Source organism: Leuciscus leuciscus (assembly GCF_965113295.1).
Source record: "Leuciscus leuciscus genome assembly, chromosome: 12".
Taxonomy (NCBI): domain Eukaryota; kingdom Metazoa; phylum Chordata; class Actinopteri; order Cypriniformes; family Leuciscidae; genus Leuciscus; species Leuciscus leuciscus.
In genome coordinates, this window is record NC_138736.1 from 2,837,222 (window position 1) to 2,864,994 (window position 27,773).

General features: G+C 35.3%; 2 protein-coding genes across 3 annotated transcripts; one reads left to right on the plus strand and one right to left on the minus strand.

Annotated features, from left to right (window-relative positions):
- Positions 1 to 1,096: 1,096 nt before the first annotated feature.
- Positions 1,097 to 7,416, minus strand: stmnd1 (stathmin domain containing 1). 2 transcript variants are annotated; one of them, XM_082185998.1, is made up of 5 exons: positions 7,205 to 7,416; positions 5,806 to 5,926; positions 4,666 to 4,799; positions 3,580 to 3,711; positions 1,097 to 2,106 (listed from the first exon to the last, which is right to left on the minus strand). In XM_082185998.1, the coding sequence occupies exons 1-5, from the start codon at positions 7,271 to 7,273 to the stop codon at positions 1,882 to 1,884; spliced, it is 681 nt and encodes a 226-aa protein (XP_082042124.1). In that variant the 5' UTR covers positions 7,274 to 7,416; the 3' UTR covers positions 1,097 to 1,881. The 2 variants fall into 2 exon arrangements, with proteins under 2 accessions (XP_082042124.1, XP_082042123.1); XM_082185997.1 differs by having other exon boundaries at positions 1,098 to 2,106; positions 5,806 to 5,941; positions 7,205 to 7,414.
- Positions 7,417 to 9,715: 2,299 nt separating this feature from the next.
- On the plus strand, positions 9,716 to 27,433 carry ptdss1b (phosphatidylserine synthase 1b). Its single transcript, XM_082185918.1, has 13 exons — positions 9,716 to 9,994; positions 10,992 to 11,083; positions 11,442 to 11,486; positions 11,570 to 11,694; positions 14,206 to 14,364; positions 15,673 to 15,824; positions 17,675 to 17,816; positions 19,607 to 19,719; positions 21,034 to 21,099; positions 22,974 to 23,073; positions 25,257 to 25,325; positions 25,560 to 25,626; positions 26,441 to 27,433. The coding sequence occupies exons 1-13, from the start codon at positions 9,804 to 9,806 to the stop codon at positions 26,536 to 26,538; spliced, it is 1,419 nt and encodes a 472-aa protein (XP_082042044.1). The 5' UTR covers positions 9,716 to 9,803; the 3' UTR covers positions 26,539 to 27,433.
- Positions 27,434 to 27,773: the final 340 nt, after the last annotated feature.

Consider the following 27,773-nt stretch of genomic DNA (forward strand, 5'->3'; position numbering starts at 1 on the left):
GAATAATATTCTTAAAGGGATAGTTCACTTTGAAATTAAATTTTGGTATGTTTTAGCTTACCTCAAGGGCATCCAAGATGTAGGTGTCTTTTTTTCCGCAGTAGTTTCAATTTTGATATTTTTAGGTCAAACCGTTCTTGTCTGTCAGTCATATAATGCAGGTCTATGGTCACTGTCTCAAAGAGCATGCACAGAGTCCAAATTAAAACAATTCCCCGTCGTCCAAATTAAACAATTCCCCATCGTAAGTACACATTGATGGCCTAAGACACGAAACGAGTGGTTTGTGTGAGAAAACGAACAGTATTTATATCGTTTTTACCTCTTGTACACAGCCATGTCGAAGTGATCTGATCTGACGTGTACGCAGACTGGTGCATAGATATATACACTAGATGTCGCCTTGTCTACGGTTTCGTTCCAATGAACTGCAGTAGCCAAGGCGACATCTATCTATATCTGTCTGTCTATCTATCTATCTATCTATCTATATCTGTCTGTCTATCTATCTATCTATTTCTGTCTATCTATCTATCTATCTATCTATCTATCTATCTATCTATATCTGTCTGTCTGTCTATCTATATATCTATCTATCTATCTATTTGTCTGTCTGTCTATCTATCATCTATCTATGTGTGTACACAAGTAAAACAATATGTATATATATACACACACACACGATTTTAGGTTAAGATATATGATTTTTATATATACAAGTAAAATTATACATACACACACACACAAGTACATATATATTATACACACAAGGTTTTAAGTTAACACACACACACACACACACACACACACACACACACACACACACACACACACACACACACACACACACATACATATACTGTATATGAGTCACTGAAGCTAATATATATATACAGTATAGTTTATATATTAGCTTCAGTGACTGGCATGAATCTTTTGCATGAATCTGTACAGATATCCCATGTATGTCTGATAATTCTATAAAAATAATGATGCAACATGTTTAAAATAGTTTTAGATGGAAAATAGCATGTCATACTTCATGACACTGCTGTCTTTTAATCGCAACATCAGTTAATAATTAATTAAAGTATAGATACTTTAATTGTACACAGCCATGTCGAAGTGATCTGATCTGACGTGTACGCAGACTGGTGCATAGATATATACACTAGATGTCGCCTTGTCTACGGTTTCGTTCCAATGAACTGCAGTAGCCAAGGCGACATCTAGTGTATATATCTATACCCACCCGCGCTCTCAGATCACTTGGACATGGCTGTGTACAAGAGGTAAAAACGATATAAATACTGTTCGTTTTCTCACACAAACCGCTCGTTTCGTGTCTTAGGCCATCAATGTGTACTTACGATGGGGAATTGTTTAATTTGGACGACGGGGAATTGTTTTAATTTGGACTCTGTGCTTGCTCTTTGAGGTGGTGACCATAGACCTGCATTATATGACTGACAGACAAGAACGGTTTGACCTAAAAATATCAAAATTGAAACTACTGCGGAAAAAAAGACACCTACATCTTGGATGCCCTTGAGGTAAGCTAAAACATACCAAAATTTTTTTTCAAAGTGAACTATCCCTTTAAGATTAAAAATTCATTTTGAAGGAAATATCTCATTGGCAACTCACTCATACATATATTATACATCATACCCATAATTCTGCTGATGCCATCAACATGCTTATACTAATTAGGCACATATTTCCATTTCTTTTTCTATATAATAATGTGAAACCCAAGGTCAGAATGTGATCTGAGCCATACCCTGTGATACTTTTTAAAATAATTAATCATTTATAATGAATGACAATGACATGTAGAAAGTGCGTGTGCAGCTTAAGAATGTGCATCAGGAAACATCCCTAAAAAACCTCGTCTGTGTCCTCGACCCGCTGGAAGGTGGAGTCGTTCTCCAGCTCTGGGGAAGCAGGAGGCCTGTGCTCCTCAGACTCGGGTTGTTTGGTTCTGGTCGGGACTGGAAGCGGTTCAGAATGGAGCAGTTCAGTGGGATCGAGGTCTGCGGTCACATGGGCACGAGGTCGGGCGGATTTAATCCTCATCCTGCGCTTCAGGTCCTCCTCTCTCTCCTAAAAACACATTCTTTTCTTTAACACAACTTTACAAAACCGAATACAACAAAGATGCAAGATTTCATCTTCCCCTGTCTGGTGTTTAAGGACTCTTATTTTGATATGCATTTCTGTTCCCATTGTTCCTGTGTTTGCCTTGTTGCCATAGTTATCCTTGTTTGTTTACACAGTTACCATAGCAACTCATTACCCACACCTGTTCCTGGTTTCAGCCCAGTGTTTCCTCTGTTCCTTGTCTGGATGTTACATGTGTGTGTGTGTGTGTGTGTGTGTGTGTGTTTTCAGTTTTGTTAAACCTTCCTTGCCAGTGTCTTCATTACTCTCTCTCTGCCTGGATTTACTTTCATTGTGTCTGTTTAAATAAACGTGTTTGCTGCATCTGGATCTCTCTCTCTCTCTCTCTCTCTAGAATATTAAGAATTGCAGCGCTTAAAGCAATAACAAAATTGTGGAGAAGGCAAGTATCCTCAGTTTCAAATAATAATCAGCGTTAGTTTCCAAAGCAAATTTTGAACATATGAAATTAAGAACAAAATACTTTTTGATAATTTACGGGCACCTCTGAAATTACAGAATATATAATAAAAAGAAATATATATTTTAGTTGATTTTTTTTCTCCATATTCTTCCCTTGATATTGCATGAAAGGGTTTATGTATAACCTTAATGTGCATGACACGAATATGTGAGAACAAGTTAATTTTCATTTGGGAGATGTAAAAATATGTATTAATTCTTAAATAATTATTAATTATTAAATCTATTTATTTATTTTTTGGTGGTGGGTCTTAATAGGGAAAAACAAGAAATACTGGGAGAAAGAAAATGTATCCTTAATTATCCTTAACAAAAAACTTTATTGTATAATTAAATAAGAAATGTATTAAACAGAAAGACATAATAAAAGTATAAAACCAGATGTTTTAACCACTGACATCGAGTAGTGGCAAAAAGTGCTGTCCGGAGGGGATATTTGTTTTTAATGACCCTATAAGCGCAGTTAAACCATCAAAATATGAGCAAAATGTACAGTATATATATACATATTTTAAATATGAAGGAAAAACAAACACTAAACTTGGTTAAAGTATTTATCGGAATAAATTATTTGGCAAAAAAAGGCAAACTACAGCTTATACAACATATTCAGTTATTAATATATCATTGGTTTTCTATTGTGTTCATAATTACTGTGTATGACAGCCTATGTTGCACAATTTGGCATGATTCAATGCATTACTATCAAACAATTGACTCCAGGCACACAACTACGCAACATGCTTGAATAAAGGGTGAAGATGTCAGTGTTCCTAGGCCGGACATCACTGTTGGCTAATACTGTACTAATGCTATACAGTCTAATTTCAGGTGAACCACAAACAACTGCAGGATCAAATACAGCACTGATCATTACTGATTTTAAATGCATAAAAGGAAGTGAATAGTGAATGTGATTTAGTTCTGCGTCACCTTTCTCCTCTCCTCCACTTGTCTCATCTTCATCTCAATGTCTTCCTTCCTGGTGACTTCTTGTTCTTTGAGAGTTTTCAGAGACTCGAGTCGAGCGGGTGGTTTGCTCCTCGGCTTCCCAGCCTCATCCATCTAACACACATTAGAAATGTTTGTCCCAGTGGAACAGAAGTGATCACGCACACACACACACACACACACACACACACACACACACACACACACACACACACACACACACACACACACACACACACACACACACACACACACACACACCACTTAGTATGATCTATACATTGTGGACACACATTCTCACTCTCTCTCACAAACACACGCACACACACACTCTCACTCTCTTTCACAAACACACAGACACACTCACACACACACACACACACACACACACACACACACACACACACACACACACACACACACAGTCTCGCAAACACACAGAAATTAGTGTACGAGAGACATGGAACTAGTACATGAGATTGGTTGCCCGGAACAACAGTCGAACGTACAGTTTAGTGCTCATTATATAAAAATGTGAATGCCACGACTGACCAATCAGATTCAAGTATTCCAGAGAGTCTTATAATAATAAAGATGATTCCAGTAATGATTAAAGGCATGTATTAAGTTTACCATTACATTTACAAACAATACGAGTATAAAACCCATGAAAAATCTTGAGAGTGGACTTGGACTTGAGAGTGTTGATATTAATAGGAGAATCAGCAGCATTATTCTTTAACGTACTTAATATTTTAATATTTAAACTTTAAAACCCTTAAAAATCTGAAAAAAAAATCAGCACATGAAAATTGGCCAAAAAGCTCACAAGATTTTATAAATAAATATTCCACAAATAAAGTGCAAAAGTGCGCAAAACGTTTTCAGGTTCAACCCTTCATCATTACAAACTTATTACCGTAATCAATGTAATATATCGGAACTTTATCCCATAGAAAAATATTTACATAAATAGTCATACATTACATAATTATACATGCATATCACAACAACAACTACATCATCTACTAAAAGCTTTGAAAATTCACCAAACTTTAGATCCGTTACCATGATGTTGTAGGCTTCTCCACTGCCGCCCCGCTTCGGCTGAGCAGGGATGATTCCCTGAATTAGCAGCTGCTCCAGGATCTCACTGGACTCGGGTCGGTCTTCGCTTCGCTGGGCCAGTCCAGGACTCTGGGCTACATTTCACACACACAAAATCAATATTAGATTTAGCCTTCATATTTTCTACGGTTGTTGCATGCAAAACACAATGCTCAGCTTCCCTACACTACCTGTCAAACGTTTTGGATCGGTTTTAATGTTTTTAAATGAAGTCTCTTCTGCTCACCAAGGCTGCATTTATTTGATTAAAAATAAATAAAAAAACAGTAAAAATTGTCAAATATTATTATAATTTAAAATAACTATTTTCTATTTTAATCTATTTTAAAACGTAATTTATTCCTGTGATCAAAGATGAATTTTCAGCATCATTACTCCAGTCTTCAGTGTCACATGATCCTTCACAAATCATTATAATATGATGATTTGATGCTCAAGAAACATTTATGATTATTATCAATGTTGAAAACAGTTATTTACATTTTTATTTTGATGAATAGAAAGTTCAAAAGAACAGCATTATCTGAAATAGAAAGCTTTTGTAACATTAGTAGTGTTTAAAAGTTCAAACGTTCAATAGTTTGGGGTAATAAATCAAATTAATTAATACTTTTATTCATCAAGGATCAATTAAATTGATCAAAAGTTACAGTAAAGACATTTATAATGTTACAAAATATTCTATTTCAAATAACACAATGGTTTTCAACATTTATAATGTTTTTTGAGCATCAAATCATCATATTAGAATGATTTGTGAAGGATCATGTGACACTGAAGACTGGAGTAATGATGCTGAAAATTCAGCTTTGATCACAGGAATAAATTACACTTTCCTATATATTCACATAGAAAACAGTGGTTTTAAATTCTAATAATATTTCACAATATTATTTTGAATCTTATTTTTTGGTATTTTTTATCAAATAAATGCAGCCTTGGTGACCAGAAGAGACTTCTTTTAAAAACATAAAAAATCTTACCGATCCAAAATTTTTGACTGGTAGTGAACGACCAAAGTTGGCCATCAGTTTTTGGTTAAACTAGAGTGAGATAACAGAAGTTGTGTTGTTTCCTAACCTCGTAGTGGTGGAAGGAGTCCAGGAACAGATCCGGGGAGAGCGACTGGCTCTCTCGCATCCAGACTGACCCCGCTGTCTGTGGTCCGTTTAGACACGGCGGATTCACCACGGGATCCTCCCTGAGCCACAGCAAACTACATCAAATAACAGCAAAGTCAGATATCAGTTTGCATATAACAAAACACTGCCAGTCTACATGGACGCTTAACCTAGTTAAGCTGGTTTTAGATGGGTTTGACTTGGATAAACCAGTTAAGATCAGTAAACCAGTGTGGCTGGTTGCATAAACTGCTCTTAAAAGTTAGTCATGTAAATTTCTTCTTCAAGACTGTTCCTAACTTTTTAAAGTCAGTTACATAAAAACGGAAGATCTGTCTAATTTTAATAAAATTAAATTAAAATTAAAACTGATTACCTCTTGTCTTGCTAATAGTTGGTCAAACTAGATCTTAAAGGGATAGTTCTCCCAAAATGATTATGTCATAATTTACTCTCCCTCATGTTGTTCCAAACCTGTATGAGTTTCTTTCTTCTGCTGAACGCAAAATAAGATATTTTGAAGAATGTTTGTAACCAAATAGTTGTTGGGCACCATTGACTTCCATAGTATTTTCCCCTTATATTCCGGAAGTTAACTGTTTGGTTACAAATATATTTGACACAATTGTTTTAATAAAATTTTAAATTTTTTGTGTTTGTCCATAGTTGACACATTGTTTCAATTTTTTAATTTAAATTGTTTAAACCCAACGGTTGTTTCTCCATATTTGACACATTGTTTCAATTTTTTATTCAAATTTTTAAACCCAACGGTTGTTTGTCCATGTTTGATACATTGTTTAAATTTTTTTATTAAAATGTTAAACCCAATGGTTGTTTGTCCATATCTGATACATTGTTTCAATTTTTTTATTAAAATGTTAAACCCAATGGTTGTTTGTCCATATCTGATACATTGTTTCAATTTTTTTATTAAAATGTTAAACCCAATGGTTGTTTGTCCATATCTGATACATTGTTTCAATTTTTTTTATTAAAATGTTAAACCCAGTGGTTGTGTTTGTCCATATTTGGTTACAAACATTCTTCCAAATATCGTCCGTTGTGTTCAGCAGAATAAAGAAATTCATACAGGTTTGGAACAACTTGAGGCCGACAGAATTTTCATTTTTTGGGTGAACTATCCCTTTAAGACACAGTGGCTAAGTTTATGTTGGTTGGTTTTCATCGTCTTTAATTATTCATCTAATAACGACAATATTAAATATGCCCAAAATCAAAGTTGTGGGGAAAAACATAGCTCTTTATCATTCAATATAGGCTATTATATATAACCACTGTCGACTCACTCATATATTCCCTTCATTATGAATTAATGAAATAATTTTAAAGCCTACCTCATTTCCGTCCAGACTGCTCGGTTTCACGGGTTCAACCACCGTGATTTTGGAGCTCCCGCATCCCATGTTTATCTCTCAGGATTGCGCGCGCTCTCGGTGCGGATTCTATTCGAATACGCGTAAAGTTCTTAAACATTCCAACACATGATCCACGAGCGCGCGAGTATCGTCGTCACGGACTCTCTGCGTTGCTACGGTTCGTTGCTACAATAAATCTGACCCTGTTCCAGAGGTCACGTCACCTGTGATGTTGCCTTGGCTCTGTTCGTCCAAAATAAAACACAGGTTTATTCTGGTAATTGATTATTGGAACAAACGTGTCATCGAGAGTTAATTAGTCACTCGTTTATTTCATTCGAATTTTAACTCATTAACTAAATACCTGAACAAGACACTGTTTTATTACTATTTTGTGTTTTTTTATAAATTTATTTTTTAAATAAATACAACTTTTATTAGTGGCAAAATTGTTATGATCCTTTTTTTATTCTATAGGAATTTCAGTTTGTCTTGAAGGATCTTATTTGATTTTTAGAATCTTATTGGACATTGTCATATTTTTAAATGGAATATTTCAATAGTTTGCATTAGGCTATTAAATGTATTTATTTATTTATTTATTTATTTATTTATTAATTAGGCTATATATTGCTATTATAAACTAATTATAAACAAGCTGTAAAAATACAATAGGCTACTTTCTGTTATTTATTTTATTTTATAATTTATAATTTTTACACAATAAACATTGAAATAAATAAATAGTTGATTTATATATGTTTGCATAGCTGTAAAAAAATATTATGATGCACTTTATATATTTTAAGATTGAAGTTCTGCGTTTGCACTCTTAAAAATAAAGTAGGCTATCTTTATTGGCATGGGAAACCTTTAACATTCATGGCACTTTATTTATAGTGGATTTATAGTGGATTTTTCTGTAGATTTTTAGAATGTTCAACTTCACACTTTGAAAAAAAAGGGTTCTTTTTTAAAGATTGTTCACTGAAAGATTCTTCTACGGCATTGCTGTGAAAATCCCCTTTTGGAACCTTTATTTTTAAGAGTGAATGATGGGACAAATGTGAAACAAAAATCTGTCTATATAAGGCAAACGCTGCAAAATTGATGGTTTCTGTACGGTTAAATGCTTCCAACAAACAGAATATTTGTTTACAAAGCTCAATTAGTTTCTCTATGGTCGGCAGCCTGGGAACCAATTAGATGTAATAATGCCACATAATAGACCACAAGAATCCCAATGCACATGCAGCTCACAGGCAGTGTTTTAATTTCCTTTTATTTGCTGCATTTGGCCATGGCTTGACAGGTCATCATTATGTCACCTAGACACAAATGCAAACATACCAAGATACCCTTTGGATGACTAATCAGACTTATTGCCATGCAGCACTCAAAGATGCAATAAAATGTAATGTATTTAGTGAATAATATCTACTAGATTTTAACTAAACAAACAAATCCTCATTTGGTTATTAATATAAATAGTACTGTCAAGGAAAAATGTGCATTAAATGTACTGTATTAAAAGAAGCCTTCATAAATACATATAAATAAATAAATAATTAAATAAATACATTATATTTAATTAATATAATAATTTATTGCAAAATATAATTAATAACATATATACATAAATATACATTTAATATACATGCACTTTTTAATGGCACATGTATAGGCCTATAAATGTGCCAATACAGCTTCTTGAGTCCTAAACTGAATTTTCAATTTGTTTAATTTTTTTTTTCAATTTTTCAATTAAACATTTAAACCCAATATGGTGTTTGTTCATATTTGACATATTTCAATTTTTAAAATAAAATTCTTAAGCCCAACGATTGTGTTTGTCCATATTTGACACATTGTTTCTTTTTGCAAATATTTTGTTTTAAACCCAACGGCTGTGTCTGTGCACATTTGACACATTGTTAAAAATTTTAAATGAAAAAATTTAAACCCTGCCGTTGTTTGTCCATATTTGACACATTGTTTCTTTTTTCAAATGTTTTTTTTAAAAACCAACGGTTGTGTTTGTGCACATTTGACACATTGTTTCAATTTTTAAATACAATTTTTAAACCCAACATTTGTTTTTGTCCATATTTGACACATTTTTTTTAATTTTTAATAAAAATGTTCATTGTTTAAATGTTTTACTTAATATTTTAACCCAACGGTTGTGTTTGTCCACATTTGACCCAGTGTATCATTTATTAATTTTTTTAGAGTGATTTGATTTTTTAGATTCAGATTAGATTAAACTGATTTAGACTGGATTGAATGAGAACGTGAACTTCTTCTGAACTTCCCCATCATAAACCCGAGCAGATCCGCTTCTCGCGCGCGCGCGCGTTCACGCCAGAAGATGGTGGTGTCGCTCCTCTTTCCTCCAGTCAACAACACCCACAAACCCTGAACAACCCCGCCTGAAATAAAGCCCTGCAAATGAGAGCAGCTCTTACAGCCTCCTGCCTTTACACAGCCAATGAAGTCGACTGAAACAAGGCGGTGAGACACTCAATTTATGTGTGAAGTTCGGTCAGAGATTAAACGGTTGTGAGACTCAGTTTGGATGAGACTCACCATGGCGCCCAGTCAGGGGTCCAGGATGCTTAGTAAAGATGATGCGAATTATAAACTTCACTTTCGGATGATTAACGAGCAACAAGTGGAGGACATCACCCTTGACTTCTTCTACAAACCGCACACTATTACTTTACTGACGTTCACTGTCGTCAGCATAATGTACTTTGCGTTTACGAGGTGAGTGAACGGAACACACATCACGTGACTGACAGCATCTTACGAGTCCAAGTCATTTCAGTTCAAAAGGGTTAAATGGTATGATGATGTTTGTTACAATGTTGCCAGCGCTTATTTATGCGACTTGAGTAACAGTGTTGACTCAAAATCTAAGGGTATTTTTAATCAAATATTATGTCAAATCAACCAAATTTTAGATTTTGTGCAGAAAGACATATAAGTAGTGATGAAAGCCAAAATGTTACATGTTATGGCTGGACATTTACTGAGTAATCCACTACTTTGTAGAGGGGGGTCAAAATGACAATTTTCTCATGAGATTTGGAGCCAAGGTTTGATTTTTGACCACTAAAAATTGTGTGTACAATTTACTCAGAGCCGCATTAAGATCTCCATATCTCTGGGCTTGAACCATATAGGGCCTTTAAAATGAAGAAAAGACAAGTTTGTTAAGAACCAGAATCTAAAAGGATATTAAGATATCTTTAATACTTCTTGAGTTACAGCCATGCAAACTTGGGGCAAAAAAACGCAATAAGTGCTTTTTTCCCATGTTTGAACTGTCACCGTTGACATATAACACAACACAGATTGATAAAGTCAACAGATTTAACTAATAGACCCACCAATCTCTGTGTAAAAATAAAATAATGATGCTTACATCTTTCTGTAGTCATTTTTACCCCCCTGTAATTTGCTCCAAATCTCAGGTGAAAATGGTTATTTTGACCCTCCTCTACAAAACAGTGAATTACTCAGTAAATATACATCCATGACATTTAATATTTTGGCTTTCCTCTTCATTTATGTATTTCTTTCACCAGAACAAAAATGACATGGAATGAACCACTAGTATCTCAGTGATTCTACAATAGCACTGGTCTAGATTATTCTCCATTCATTTGCCACGCCTGGTGACAGTGTGTCAAAGGTGACATTTTCATGACGCCATCATGTCTCTGATCTGTTATCTGTACCTCATGTTTTATTGTGGCAGGGATGATGGTTATCCTGATAATAACCTGCGTGTTGGTCTCCTGCTGGTCGTCTCTTTCTTTCTTGTTATCAGTATTCTTGCATTCCCCAACGGTAGGCTACAGTCATTCTCCGTTTGCTTTAAACAAATAAGATACAAACACTGTTTAACTGAGTGCTTTCATTAAAGGGAAATTCTTTATTTATTTACTCGCTCTCATATCTTTTAAAACCCATTTGACTTTATTTCTTCCATGGAACACAAACACAAATATTTAAAAGCTGAATATCCAATGAAAGCACAAGCATTTACTTAAAAATAGTCAATCATACAGATAGGAACAGCAACATTTACATTTACATTTAGTCATTTAGCAGACGCCTTTCTCCAAAGCGACTTACAAATTAGGACAAAATTCAAAACAAAACATCAAAAAACATATTTGATGGCTACTTTTCCCTAATTTTTTAGGTCCTTTCACAAGACCACATCCTGCAATATGGCGCATGGTTTTTGGTGAGTCTTTTCTTTTGTGTTCACTTATCAGCATCTCTGTTGATTTAACCTGCAGTGTCTTGATTTATTGGTGCTTTTGTCAGGTCTCAGTGTCCTTTACTTCCTCTTCCTGGTGTTCCTCATCTTCCTGAACCTGGATCAGGTGAAGACGCTGTTGTATTGGCTGGATCCCAATCTACGTTACGCCACACGAGAAGCAGATATCATGGTGAGCTGAGATATGGCTTATTTAAATATTTCATCACATCGTTTTTATGCCAACAATAACAAAACTCTGGGCAACTCCGTCATTATTTATTTACAAAGATCACCTGAGCTTCTCTCGCTTCTCCACTCTGTGTTTTCTCTACCATCTTTTATCTTGTTGAGATATGTTACTCCAGGTATTATTTTCCACCATGGATCCTTGGCTTTCATTGGAGTCTCATAATAACTTTATTTACATAACAAGATAAACAGAGACTCTTGCCGTGATTCATAATTATTGAACATTTAGTCTAGGGAAGTCATATAGAGTTCACTTTTTCAGTTGCATTGGTTCCGGAAGTGTTTTTTCCATTCATTTCCCCCATAGGAATAAAAAAAAAGTCTTTGTTAAAGCATTATAAGCCATGATGAACCAAGCCGACCAGCTACGAGCAGAATTGCAAACTTTGATTTGAAGCCGAAAAACTTTTTGAAAATCAGACAGAAATACAAAGTCACAAGATTTAGCTATTTTAGTGAGGGAAAGAACTACAATTCCACATTGTGATCGAATTAAAAACAATGGAGAAATATAAAACTACTCATTTAAAATGTTTAAGTGGAGACTTTACATCATTCACAGTGTTTCAGGGGAGTGGGCGGAGCTAAATAACTCTTTTGGTGTTTTGCTTGTTGCGACTTTCTGATTGGTGGAATTTTCTGTACAGCATCATGGGAAATGTAGTTTTTCACCACAAATTCCATAGTTAATGCGATTTTAAAAGCTGAGTTGAAATAGTGTGGGCTGATGGTTTCAACAGAAGGTAATACCATTGTTTAACAGCCTCATTGCACACAGTAGGTCTGTCTTTAAAGGTTTATAAGTTATCCTTAAAAATCTATTTCCCTATAGAAAATGAATGGAGGAGTTTTTACTTCCGGAACTGACTGTTGTGCTCTAATGAATAAATAAAATAAATAAATAAATGAGTGTGCTCACTGCAGTGCTATTTTAGTTTTTATTTGAGTTTTACTTTTATTACAGTTTTATTAATATTCTGAATTATTTTTATATTTTTAGTTTTCATTTATAAGTTTAAGTTTTAGTAATTTCTTTATGTGCTGTTTAATTTTTTTTTTTTTTGCTATTTAGGTTTAATTTATTCTTCTTTCAGTTTTAATTTCAGTTTGTTTTAGTTTTTATTTATTTTCAGTTAATGCTTTAACTTTAGTGCCAAGACAGCATTTCTCATTTTAATTAGTTTTTTTATCTAATGTTTATATTTTATTTCAGCTTTATTTAAACAAACAGAAATGTCTTTAATAGTATTAGTTTCAGTTCACAAAAATAACCCTGGTTCAGTGTCATATAATCTGAGATTTCCTGCATAATATAATCTTTGTCGATGGCTCCATGACAATCGCATTCATTTCTATAGCCGATCGTGGTCACGACATACTTAGATTAAGTCTGAGCTGTGTAGTTTAATACCCTCCCTTATTAAGTGTGTGTGTTTCTAATCCAGTGAATCATGATTAATTATTGTAAGCTTTCTGTAAGAGGTTTCCACAGTCTGGCTGCGGACGTTCAGCCAATAGGATTATTTGAATCTCTGTCCATTGACATCAGACTCCATGTCCTTCACTGTCTGAATTTTTACCAAGGGAAAGACAGCTTGGCACTTAAAGGGATACTTCACCGATTAGCATTAAGCTTTGTATCAGTAGAAACCAGGTAGTATTCTGGAGTGACCGTGCTTCCCTCCCTCATGTCCCCCTGAGACGAGAGATTTCTGTATTGTGTGTCTGGAAAAAAACCTCAGTTGACGCAAAAATCATCATTTTGCATCATCAGAAGCTTTTTTTGTCCAGAGGCGAGAGACTCCAGCCTGTAGGAGGAGCTCGTCCCGCATGTGTTCAACCCGCCCATAGGGGGATCTCACGATAAAAGACGTCTTTTCAGTTTCGAGTCGACTAGTAGCCTAGCTGTATCATTTCTCCCGATACTGCCCTCTGTAACTGGTAGGCGTGGCTTGGGAGTGGCCTCGTAGGGCAGCGAAAGCAAGTGGATTCTGGGAGTTGTAGTCTTTCATCCACATGAGCCAAAAATACATTTTCTGTCTTTTCTCAGTCTAGAAGGCACCAACTTCTAAAATAATTTCACATTTCTACTAAATAAATGACCCAATTTAAATACACATTCATCTTTCCAGCGGTGAAATATCCCTTTAAGGTCCTTGCACACTGAGTCTGAAATTTTCAAATGCGTTTTTTCGTATTCGTGATTCGGTGGCTCTGAATTGTCAAAACATCTCTGAAAATGGTTGCTATGCAAAAAACGCAGAAAATCGAACCCAATCCGAATTTTTTTTATGACGGACGAAAGTTTCAGAGGCAGTGTGTAAACGTGATTGACACAACGTGAGGTGGTATTTATTTTTTAACGTGCGCAAATTTCGGACTCTGTGTGCGAGGACCTTTACTGTAGAATGCATTTGACTTATTTATTTATTTTAATCCCATTTTTTTACAGGAGTATGCGGTAAACTGTCACAACATCACGTGGGAGCGCATCATGAGTCACTTTGACATCTTTGCCTTTGGTCATTTCTGGGGTTGGGCGATGAAAGCTCTGCTCATCCGAAGCTACGGCCTCTGCTGGACCATCAGCATCACATGGGAGCTCACAGAGGTAATGCATTAATGTCTTTGAAAGAAGTCTCTTAAGCTGTCTGCATTTATTTGATAAAAAAATACAGTAATATTGTGAAATATTATTCCAATGTAAAACAGCTGTTTTCTATGTGAATAAGCAGTAAGCAGTAATTTATTCCTGTGATCAAAGCTGAATTTTCAGCATCATTACTCCAGTCTTCAGTGTCACATGATCCTTCAGAAATCACTCTAATATGATGATTTGCTGCTCAAGAAACATTTATGATTATTATCGATGTTGAAAACTGTTGTGCTGCTTAGTATTTGTGTGGAAAACGTGATGCATTTTTTCAGAATTCTTTAAAAAAGTTCAAAAGAACAGCATTTATTTGCAATAGAATCTTTTGTAACGTTAAAAATGTCTTTACTTTACTGTCACTTCCTCCTTGCTGAATAAAAGTGGAATATTTAGTCTATCTGTAAAGGCTTTTTGGATTTGATTTTGGATTTGACACCATGAGTGGGTGGGTGTCTTTCCCAATCGAATACCTTGGAATTAAGGACTGATTAAGCAACTTCCTCATAACTCCATATACTTAGTAAGCTGCAAGAATTACTGTAAAGGAAGTATGACAAAATGTTCTTTTACTAAGAATGCACTTAATAAAATATAAAAGGTAAGCCCTGATCATTTTTATGTATGACTATGACTACTGATTGAGGCAAGCTTGTTTAAAGTCCCCCTGTGGTGAAAATCCAGCTTTTAAGGTTGTTTATGTGTCTATGTGGTGTTTTTAATATGCTTTAAGACAAAGCATGTGTAAGTTCATAAGTCGACAGCATTGCTGAGTATTTTCTCCTTAAAACTGCAGTGAACCAAAGACAGTCTCAAAAACACGCTTTGAAATCGCTGGTGTTTCTGACGTCACAAACTACCTTGTAACCAATCAGATCAACGTGTGATCGTCAACCAGTGGATCTCTGAGCTGAGTGAGTGAGTGAGTGAGTGGAGGCGGGGCTCATTTGCATATTCATAGAACCACGCATACTAAATGAGGCAAGGGTGTCGAGTTACATTCAAACTATTTTAAGGCATGAATACATTTTTTTCAAGGGAAACATGTTTAAATGTGTCATTTTGGTGATCAAAGATGAGTTTTAAGGGATAAAACTATTGACTACAGGGGGACTTTACTTCCAGACGCTTATGAGTTGAAACCAGATTTACAGACCTCACTATCACAATGCACAATAGTGTCTCAGAGTTGAGTGGTGAAAACCACCTGGATTGCTATAACAACCTGTTGCTTTATCTCTCTCTACTCTATCTTTCTTCCTCATTCAGTTGTTCTTCATGCACCTCCTGCCAAACTTTGCAGAGTGTTGGTGGGATCAAGTCATTCTTGACATCCTGTTGTGCAATGGAGGAGGCATTTGTCTTGGCATGACTGTGTGTCACTTTTTAGAGATGCGTACCTACCACTGGGCCAGTATCAAGTAAGCTCTTTTTACCATTAATCTGTGTCTGAAACCAACACTTGTAATAGGCTTGATATATATATAATAAATAAATAAATATATATATATATATATATATATATTAGTGTTGCAGAAATGACACTCACTTAAAGTCCCCTGTCGTCAATAGTTTTATCCCATACTCATCTTTGGTCACCAAAATGACATATTAAAATGTATTTTCCTTAAAGGGGTCATATAATGGTACATGCACTTTTACAAGTTGATTGCACTGAAATGTCTGTTGGCAGTGCCTGTACACAACCATCCTATCATGATTAAAATCCATCCAGTGGTTTTGTTTTAATCTCCTTATATGTTTGACCATCTATGAAATCAAGCCGTTCGATATTGTGACGTCATAAGATCGTACGCCCCTCCCGCGATTGTGATTGACAGCCGTGCTTCAACACAAGACCCGCCCTGAGCAAGCTGTGACAGCCGTCGTCATAGTAGTCCGCCATTGTTGATATGCTGGAGTAGAATGGCGTCTACACGATTGTGGTGTTCTGTTCTTAGATGTAATAAGGAACACAGCAGTCATTTGGATGTTCCTAAATCTGAGCCGTTATAGATGCAGTGGCTGAGTTTTGTTTTTGAAGCGATATGCCCAAAGGATTGACGCGGGGATTCCCTCACGGGGATTCCCCACGATCGTCCATGCTTTCATGTTTACGCGAATCATTTCACACCAGACAGCTTTACAAACGAGAAAAAACGGATCGGTACCAACGTGTTACTGCTGAACCTCCAGAAGATGTGAGTGTAATGTTTTATTAACCTTTATATTAGTATTTATATTAATCTTTGCGAAATTTGCAAACCTTGCTGCAGGCTTCATGATGAATGCATCTAAGGTTTACACTCAGGGTACATTACAGCATGTTTTCTATGTACGACGTTCTCAATATAATTCATAATCCCACGTTTATAATGAACAACGCGTGGTTATTGTGTTACAAACGGTGTACGCACAGAACAGAGGGGCGGGGTGAGCAAAGCTCATTATCATTTAAAGACACATGCACTGAAACGGCGTGCTGAAAACAGAGCTGTTTTTGACCAGGTAAAATTAGTGTTTTCTTACAATACTAATGAGAATTTTTAATTAAAGTATATTACAAACTTTTAATTTAGACCCTAAAGAATCATATTAGCTTGTACAAAAATGGCATTATATGACCCCTTTAAAAACAAATTCTTCATGCCTTAAAATAGGCTGTAACTTGACACCCTTGCCTCATTTAGTATGTGCGGTTCTATGAATATGCAAATGAGCCCCGCCTCCACTCACTCACTCGGCTCAGAGATTCACTGGTTGACGATCACACGTTGATCTGATTGGTTACCAAGGTAGTTTGTGACGTCAGAAACACCAACGATTTCAAAGCGTGTTTTTGAGACTGTCTTTGGTTCACTGCAGTTTTAAGGAGAAAATACTCAGCAATGCTGTCGACTTATGAATTTACACATGATTTGTCTTAAAGCATATTAAAAACACCACATAGACATATAAACAACATTAAAAGTTTGATTTTCACCACAGGGGGGCTTTAAACCTTAATGCTATTACCTATACAAAATGAATAATTATTAAACTTATGACAGGAGTAGTAGTTACACACACCCACATTGACACCCTCCATGATTGCATTGTGCTCAGATATAGAGATTAGCTACCTGTGTTAACTCCAAACCTGTTTTGCACTACATTCTTGTTGTATCCGGAGATCCAGGGTTCGAAGCTCACTGGGTAGTAGTGCACAGGGGTGTTCAAGTGTCTAGGATCATGCTAAAGCAGTGGTTTGTGTGTTTTTGAATGTGTTTAGGGATATACACACCACCACAGGCAAGCTGAAACGGGCCGTCATGCAGTTCACTCCCGCCAGCTGGACGTATGTGCGCTGGTTTGACCCCAAATCCTCGTTCCAGAGGGTGGCTGGAATCTACCTCTTCATGATAATATGGCAGGTGTGCCATGCTTCAGCAATACACATGATCTAAAACATAAAAAGTATAAAAGTTTTCTGTTGATGCTACGTTTAAGTTCAATATGTCACGCATAAACGCCACCTTTGACCCACAACCAGTGGGAAACTTTCCTCTAAGCCACAACATTCAACGTTGGGTGCATTTAAATTATAGAATCATGGTGGGAAAAAAATTGGTATTGATCATAATCAGGATTTCGTTATGATTATTGACAGTGACATTTATTTTGTGCACATTTTTTGTACTTTTAAAAAGAAACATTTATTAATAAAGCTGGATAGAAAGCATATGAGGCTACAGGTTTGTGCAGCAAAACTACTTGTCCCATCTTTCAAGTTTTTAAAGCTACGGTTCAGAAGTTTGGGTTCAGTAAGATTATTTTAATGCTCTCCTACTCTCTACGGCTGCATTTATTTGATTAAAAATACTGTAAAAACAGTATTATTGTGAAATATTATTACAATTTAAAATGTAATTTATTCCTTTAATCAAAGCTTATGTAAAAAAAAAAGTATTAATGACCCCACATTTTTGAACACAAGAGTTGATACCTAACGTCGTGTCCTAACCAGACGCGATCCAAAATCACAGCCAATCAGAAGAGCGTGTGGGCGGAGTCTCTCTGCAAGCGCACTGCACTCACAGCCAATCAGAAGAGCGTGTGGGCGGAGTCTCTCTGCAAGTGCACTGCACTCACAGCCAATCAGAAGAGCGTGTGGGCGGAGTCTCTCTGCAAGTGCACTGCACTCACAGCCAATCAGAAGAGCGTGTGGGCGGAGTCTCTCTGCAAGCGCACTGCACTCGCAGCCAATCAGAAGAGCGTGTGGGCGGAGTCTCTCTGCAAGCGCACTGCACTCGCAGCCAATCAGAAGAGCGTGTGGGCGGAGTCTCTCTGCAAGTGCACTGCACTCACAGCCAATCAGAAGAGCGTGTGGGCGGAGTCTCTCTGCAAGTGCACTGCACTCACAGCCAATCAGAAGAGCGTGTGGGCGGAGTCTCTCTGCAAGCGCACTGCACTCGCAGCCAATCAGAAGAGCGTGTGGGCGGAGTCTCTCTGCAAGTGCACTGCACTCACAGCCAATCAGAAGAGCGTGTGGGCGGAGTCTCTGCAAGCGCACTGCACTCACAGCCAATCAGAAGAGCGTGTGGGCGGAGTCTCTCTGCAAGCGCACTGCACTCGCAGCCAATCAGAAGAGCGTGTGGGCGGAGTCTCTCTGCAAGCGCACTGCACTCACAAAAAAATGGATAAATACATATTCAAACTCATAAATAGTACACCATTTTAACATTATTAAAATACATACTGAATGACTGAAACAATCTCTGTCATAGAACACAGTTGTGCACAGTCTGAATGTTCTTGTTTTACTTTAATTTATTTTCAGGATATGAGGTGAATGTCGCTTTCAGTACGGTTATAAAGGTCACGCAAAATGATTTTCATACTCACATTAAACCCTTTTAACCTTAAATAAAGCTCATAATCAGTACCTGAGATTATCATTGCCACACTTTGTATGTTGTTATTTCAGCCGCAACGTCACAGAAATAGAAATAGAAATCGCCGTCGCAGCTGGTTAGGACAAAAACGATGCCTTTTATCGCGTCGCAGGGTCACGTTGTGTCTGGTTCTGACCTCATGTAATGCAGGGAAATACAAAATTGCCCAATACATCCAGAAGGGTGTAAACAAACAGCGCCGCATATTCAACATTTATGCATTTTGGGGTTTTGCTAACTTTTTTCCTCTTTCTTTTCCCTTCCAACAGCTCACAGAGTTGAACACATTTTTCCTGAAGCACATCTTCGTGTTTCAGGCCTCTCATCCTCTCAGCTGGTGCCGGATCCTCTTCATCGGGATCATCACTGCCCCCACAGTGCGGTAATGTTCAAATACCTTCACCTGTGTTCCAGCATAATCCCTTGAAACAAACCTTTCTCTGGACTGGCACTTCTCACTCCACCAAACAATATTAAAAGGGGTCCCATTATGCTTTTTTCCATGTTCATCTTTCTTTAGTGTGTAATGTTGCTGTTTGAGGATGAGAAAGCTCTGTAAAATCTTTCCACCGGGAGTTCTTCTCTATATCAGTGTCAGTGTTTCTGAACCCCCTGAAACGCCTCCATTGTAGTCTTGAGTTTCTTCCGGGAACGAACACGTCAAAATATTCCTCATTATAATAATTAACACGCAGAATAAAGGGGCGGGGCCTGGTTGAGTTAGTTAGTAGTGTGTTAAACTGGTGGTTATGGTAAGGGGCGGGACATTTCCCAAACACACTCGAAGCGCTCGACCAATCACAACACACTGCTCCAGCCGACCAATCAGAGCACAGTGTGCTTTTCAGAAGGAGGGGCTTCATAGAGACAGGACCTAAACAGGGGTGCGTTTCCCGAAAGCATCATTAGCCAACTATGGTCGCAAGTTCCGTCATTATCAGCAGTTCAGCGAGTCGTGTTTCCCGAAAACATCGTTCTAACGAACATATGCAAAGTTGTGTGTTTGAGCGACAGATCTCGACCTGTGTTTAGAAGCAGAGTTTCTAGTTTGCATGACATGTGGACTCAATAAATCTTTATCATGAGCAAAATAAGCAAGCTAACATTCAGTAAAACTATATCTTTTCTTTAGAATATATACAAATGTAATTTACGCCTTTTAGTTCGTCAAGAGATTTAAAGTGTAGTTTTTGAGGAGTGTGTGAACGAGCTCTAGTGTAAGAACGAATCAATGATTGAGTCCTGAAATAAAGCAAAATAACTGAAAAACTTAGAAATAGTCCTCAGATGACATGTCTGTAATTTATAGCGAAACATCTAGCATTAATTAGATCTCAAACAGATTCATTAAAAGAAGTTATTACTCTTTAATAATAGCCCAATAAATCTTGGTGCTCTAAATGTCAGAATCATTATTTGTCCTAAAAGCTTTTCCTGGAAACTAAAGGCAGGACATGAGAACAACAACTGAGGATCATGAGAAAGCCTGTTATTTTATTTATGGAGATTATTATGTACTTATAGTGGAGCGTGGTCCGATGATGATTTCCATTCTTTCATATGTATAATCATTCTAAATAAATATAACTCGTGGATAATGAAGTTTGGCAGGTGTTTATACATACAGCCATTGTACTGTTCAACGCCAGAGCTCTCAAATAACTCGTATGACTTGTCGTTTGTCGTTTGTATTTAGGCAATACTACGCATATCTAACAGACACCCAGTGCAAAAGAGTGGGAACACAGTGTTGGGTGTTCGGGTAAGTGCATGTTTATTTATCTAATGCAAAACTTCTATGTAATACCTGTCGATACAAGGATTTGAATATTTATAGATCGTTTAGGCAGTAGTTTTTCCAGTTTGGATGTTTTGGCTCTTAAAATCATCAACAGACGATGACTTAAAAGGATAGTTAATCAAAAATGAACATTTATTGTTTCACACCATATCTGTGGAACATAGAAGATAATCTGAATGTTTTACATTGGCGATGATAGTCATGTTGATTTGGACCCCATTGACTTTCATTCAATGGACAAAACAGTTGAAACGGATGAAGGAAAGTTCACGGATCGTTTTTGGGTGAAATAGATGAAGTCTGTGTCATATAATAATTCTGTCTGTTTAATTGGGAGCAGATTTTTGATTTAAACTGGTACACTGGTACACTTAATACATAGCATCAGTTTAGGTTTAATAACTATTGACTTCCATCTTTACCACAGCTGGTTTTGTCAGAATCAGCTGGTTTTCGTCTTGTTTACCAGACAATCTTTCTTTTCCCATTCGATGCTTAACAATGGGTGTATTTTCTCCAGGTCTGCCAGATTATTCCTACATAGTCTGGTGACTAGAGTTAACAAACCTCACTGTTGTGTTTGTAAATCCTACAAGTCTAAAATGCTTATAGAGGTTTGCAATTGTGCCTTAAACACAGATATTTTATTTTTATTGAAAGTTTTGTGTACAAGACATACAATACCACTAATATGCACTTTTAATAGACAATAGCTGTCAAACTAAAAATGTAAGTTCTGTCATCATGTACTCACCCTCATGCCGTTTAAAACGTGTATGACTTGTTTGTCTTTTTTCTGTGAAATTGTTTTTGTCCACACAATAAAAGTCACTGTTGTTTTCAACATTTGCTCAAACATTCTTTAAAGGGATAGTTCACTTTGAAATTAATTTTTGGTATGTTTTAGCTTACCTCAAGGGCATCCAAGATGTAGGTGTCTTTTTTTCCGCAGTAGTTTCAATTTTGATATTTTTAGGTCAAACCGTTCTTGTCTGTCAGTCATATAATGCAGGTCTATGGTCACTGTCTCAAAACACATGCACAGAGTCCAAATTAAAACAATTCCCCGTCGTCCAAATTAAACAATTCCCCATCATAAGTACACATTGATGGCCTAAGACACGAAACGAGCGGTTTGTGTGAGAAAACGAACAGTATTTATTTCGTTTTTACCTCTTATACACAGCCGAGTCCAAGTGATCTGATCTGACGTGTACACAGACTGGTGCATAGATATATACACTAGATGTCGCCTTAAAGACATTCGTTCCAATAAACTGCCGTAGACAAGGCGACATCTAGTGTGTATATCTATGCACCAGTCTGCGTACACGTCAGATCAGATCACTTCGACATGGCTGCGTATAAGTATAAGAATACTGTTCGTTTTCTCACACAAACCGCTCGTTTCGTGTCTTAGGCCATCAATGTGTACTTACGATGGGGAATTGTTTAATTTGGACGATGGGGAATTGTTTTAATTTGGACTCTGTGCATGCTCTTTGAGGTGGTGACCATAGACCTGCATTATATGACTGACAGACAAGAACGGTTTGACCTAAAAATATCAAAATTGAAACTACTGCGGAAAAAAAGACACCTACATCTTGGATGCCCTTGAGGTAAGCTAAAACATACCAAAAATTAATTTCAAAGTGAACTATCCCTTTAAAATATCGTAATATTAATGTATTTATTTGTTGGCATGCCATTTTGTGCCTTAGTTTTCCAAGACGGTCGTACATTAAGTGTGGTTGAAGTGTCCTAATACTCTTCGGGTCACTGTATTAGTGATGTTTGTGTTTACGAGTCTGTGATTCTGTTCTTCCTCATAGAGCCATTGCTTTCCTGGAGGCGCTGGCTTGTGTCAAATTCGGACATGACTTGTTCTCAAAAACACAGGTTCTTTATGTGGTCCTTTGGCTTTTGTGTTTGGTGAGTGTATTTTCATTTATTTATAATTATTTATTTATATATATATATACAATAACAAATAAATTGATTATTATATTATGTATATTATTATCTTTTAAAATGCACCTTTGTTTTAGAGCCGTGTTTCCTTAACAAATACTGTCTACATTCTTACAGTACAGGTCAAAAGCTTGGAAACATTACGATTTTTTTTTTTGTGAAAGAAGTCTCTAATGCTTATCAAGGCTGCGTTTATTTGATCAAAAATACAGGAAAAAAAACAGTAATATTGTGAAATATTATTACAACTTAAAATAAAAGTTTTCTATTTGAATATACTTTAAAAAATAATTTATTCCTGTGATGCAAAGCTGAATTTTCAGTATCATTACTCCAGTCTTCAGTGTCACATGTGACATCCAGTCTATCACATGATCCTTTAGAAATCATTCTAATATTCTGATTTATTATGAGTGTTGGAAACAGTTCTGCTGCCTAATATATTTGATGAATAAAAGGTTCAAAAGAACGGTCACGGGATACGGATGTGAACCCAAACGCAGACAGTAATAAATAAAACACGGATTTATTAAACAGACAGAAAACAAAGACCCTCGAGGGGGCAAACGAACATTGACAGGACTAGACTAATAAACTTGACAATAACTAGGATACAAACTCTGATCACAGGAATACACAGCTCACAGAACAGGATGACAAGATACAAAACAAACAAGCACCGAGTAACAAACACAAGGTCCTTAAATAAGAGACATCATCACCAGGGCACAGGTGACACCGATGAACAATCAAGACTAACGAGGAGAACAAGGGGGCGTGGTAAACAACACAAGACAATGCAATCACATAGCCCAAAACACAGGCCATGTGTTTGCACACACAACATGAGGACAAATCTTGACAAGAACTACATTTATTCAAAATAAAAAAATATTTTCTAATAATATAAATCTTCTTTACTATCACTTTTTATCAATTTAACACATCCTTGCAGAATAAAAGTATTGATTTATTTCAAAAAAAGAAAGAACAAAAAATTGACTCTATATTGTTGTTACAAAAAAGATTTCTATTTTTAAAACATCTAAAGGATCATGTGATAAACTGGAGTAATGATCCTGAAAATTCAGCTTTGCATCACAGAAATAAATGATAATTTAAAGTATAATCAATTGAAAACCAATTATTTTAAATTGTAATAATATATCACAATATTACATTTTTTTTTTTCTGTATTTTTGATCAAATAAATGCAGGCTTGATGAGCAGAAGAAACTTCTTTCAAAAACATTAAAAATAGTAATGTGTCCAAACTTTTGACCTGTACTGTATATACTGTGACTGTGCATCGGTCTGTTTATACATTACACACTGAATGTTTACAGATTGGACTTTGTGTGTTTCTGTAAACTATATACAGTGTCTGAGATCACACTGAGAATCTGAATTAAATAATCTAAGAACAGGGGTTTTCAAACTTCTTGAAGCCACGGACTATTACGTATGAATCTTCCCGTTGCCACATAATAATCATGTTTAAAGATCAGTAAAAAATGTTCTGGAAAATGTACATACTTTTCAAAAATGGCTTTTTTTGATATTTGGACTGGAAACCAGAAAAAAATACTAAGTAAGAAAAGCATTTTTTGCAGTGTACCATTATGTGTACTGTGAGATGTAAAAACCTGAAGAGAAACATCAAATATGACAAAGTTATTATTCTCATTATGCTTTAGAATATCCAAAAGTACAGAATTGTTGTATTACATTTAAAACTCTTCACTATTTGATCCTTTGTTAATGAAATAATAAGCAAAATGACTTGATCATGTGCAAGTGGGACAAACCAAATACTAAGAAACTAATATTTCACTTTGGCTTTTTGCTTAAATTATTACGCAGATAATATATAATTTGGGTAACACTTTATTTTACAGTGTCATTGTTACATATGTTACATGTAATTACTGTAGTAATAACTATAAATTATGCATAATTACATGCAATTAAGCCTAAACCAAGCGATCATCCTAATCCTAACCCTATAGTAAGTACATGTAGTTAATTATTATTACTCAGTACTTAAATGTATAATTGTACTGTAATGACACCTTAAAATAAAGTGTAACCATAATTTGTATTGTTGTAACTGAAATAACTTGCACCTCTTGCCACCTTTCCAGGCTTTCCTTACTCTTCTCTGTCTGTATGGGATGGTTTGGCACGAGCAGAATTATGGGAAGAGACTGAAGGTAAACACCATAACATGAAATGCTGAGCGATGCCGAAATCCTCAATGAATCAGTGGATTCTTCAACAAGAATGTAGTTCTTTGCTGTCAACTGGTCAGTCACAATTTCACTAAATTTGCGTAGAGAGAGGGAGCCACAATGATGCATTAATGATAGTGCAAGTCTTGGTTTATTTCACTGGTTTGTGCTGCATATCAAATGTTGATAAATTGATAAATCTCTTAATCTTCACAGAGCATTACAGATTGTGACGACAGCAGCTTCATTGACCCGTATGACCACATTCCTGAAACTGCCAAAGGTAACATACAATCTGATAACACACACACATACAAAAATGCATATATATATATGCGTGTGTGTGTGTGTGTGTGTGTGTGTGTGTGTGTGTGTGTGTTATTTATTCATTTAATTAATTAATTTATCTATTTATTATTTATTTTATTTATTATTTATCTATTATTTTATTTTATAATTAATTAATATTTATTTATTTATATCTATTATTTATTTGTTTATTTTAATTTATTATTATTAATCTATTTGTTTATTTATTTAATTTCATTTATTATTATTTATCTGTTTGTTATTTATTTATTTAGTTTTATATTTTTATTTAATTATTTTGTTTTTTTTATCTGTTTATTATTATTTGTTTATTTTCATGTCTTATTATTATTATTTATCTATTTATTTATTTTTATTGAATTAATGATTTAATTATTTTCATTTATTATTATTTATTTATCTATTTATTATTTATTTGTTTATTTTCATTTCATTTATTATTTATATATTTGTTTCTTTTTTTTAATTTAATGTATTATTATTATTTATCTATTTGTTATTTATTTATTTATTTATTTATTTATTTTATGTTTTATATATTTTAATTTAATTAATGAATTAATTATTTATCTATTTTATCTTTTTATTTATTATTTGTTTATTTTCATTTAATTTATTTATCTATTTATTTATTTATTTTTATTTATTTAATTTCATTTATTATTATATATCTATTTTGTATTTATTTATTTTATGTTTTATATATATTTTATTTAATTAATGAATTATTTATCTATTTTTATCCATTCATTTATTACTATCATTAGCAGAGAGAAGCTCAAGTAAAAACTCCAGTTCATCGAGGAGAAGAAAAGGAAGTTCTGGAAAAAACAAATCAATCAATGGATCAAGCGGCAAGAAGTGACCAGAGGCCGATGATCCTCAGCGGACCTGAACACACACACACACACACACAAGCGGTGAAACAACGAGTGTGCCATAACCGGTTGAAGAGAGGGACAGTGGTGACCGGTGATACACCGAGGACACACTCCTAGGACTACACTAGTTTTATTTTCAGAGCACTTTGGTGAAGGATTTGTGGTACTCCAGGTGTAGTGTAAATGACACGGCACACACACTCTCTAACGGCACTGATGTGGATTTCATAATGTCTGCAGTGAATGTTTGCAGTGGCAGCGTTATCTTCTGTTCTTATTACAAATATTGTTAATGCAGAACAAGCCCCATGTCTTAAAGTTTGCACATTTTTCTGCACTTTCCCTGTAATCAGTGAATGTCTTTTGACTCGCACACACCCTATGCATTGATCAGGGCAAGAAGTTTATGCAACATTTCATCATATGCATAAAAACAGAAGCTCTACTTTTGTGAATGTATGCACTTGTTTTAATGCAGTGTGATCTTGGCACAGATGTTTCAGCTTTTTCAGCCTTAAATATCCTCTTTTAAATTAAAACTGTGTAGAAGGAGAAGCATTTACATTAAGAGCTGTTGATTTATTTAAATATAATATGATTCAGCTTTTTTGGCAACATGAGAATTTATGAAGTTTATTGTAGTGTCATTGTTTTTTTTCTATGCATTTATAGTTTTCTTTTGTGTTAAGATTAATCATCGTCATTCCTAGTATGTGCGGTCATGCATGAATGATTTTAGACCCATAATGTGTTCTTTGTGAGGCCTTTAAATGACTATGCATTGCACATTTTTGAAGTAACTTTAACGTTTGCAAAACCCACATTTAATGAAACCTGTTTCTAAAATACTTTGTGTTGTTCCTAGTCATGAATGAATTTTTATTTTATTTTTTTCATGGGTTACTAATACTAAATGGTAACAATGCTTATATTAAGGTACTATCATGTGTTTGTTGTTTTGCCTTATTTCTTTTTTTTTTTTTTTTGCATTACATTTTTCATGGACCAAATCATGAGCAATTCCCAAACTGGTAACTATGCAGAATCCAATTATTATTTCCCTGAAAAAACCAGCAAACTCAAAAAGAACTAAAAACTAAAAGAGATTGCATGTTTGTCAAACGTGAATCTGCCACCGCACTATTCTCATATCTGATGATTTCAAACCTTTAATGTGATCATATGGAGCAATGATTACATTTTTGTTTGAAAAATGTAG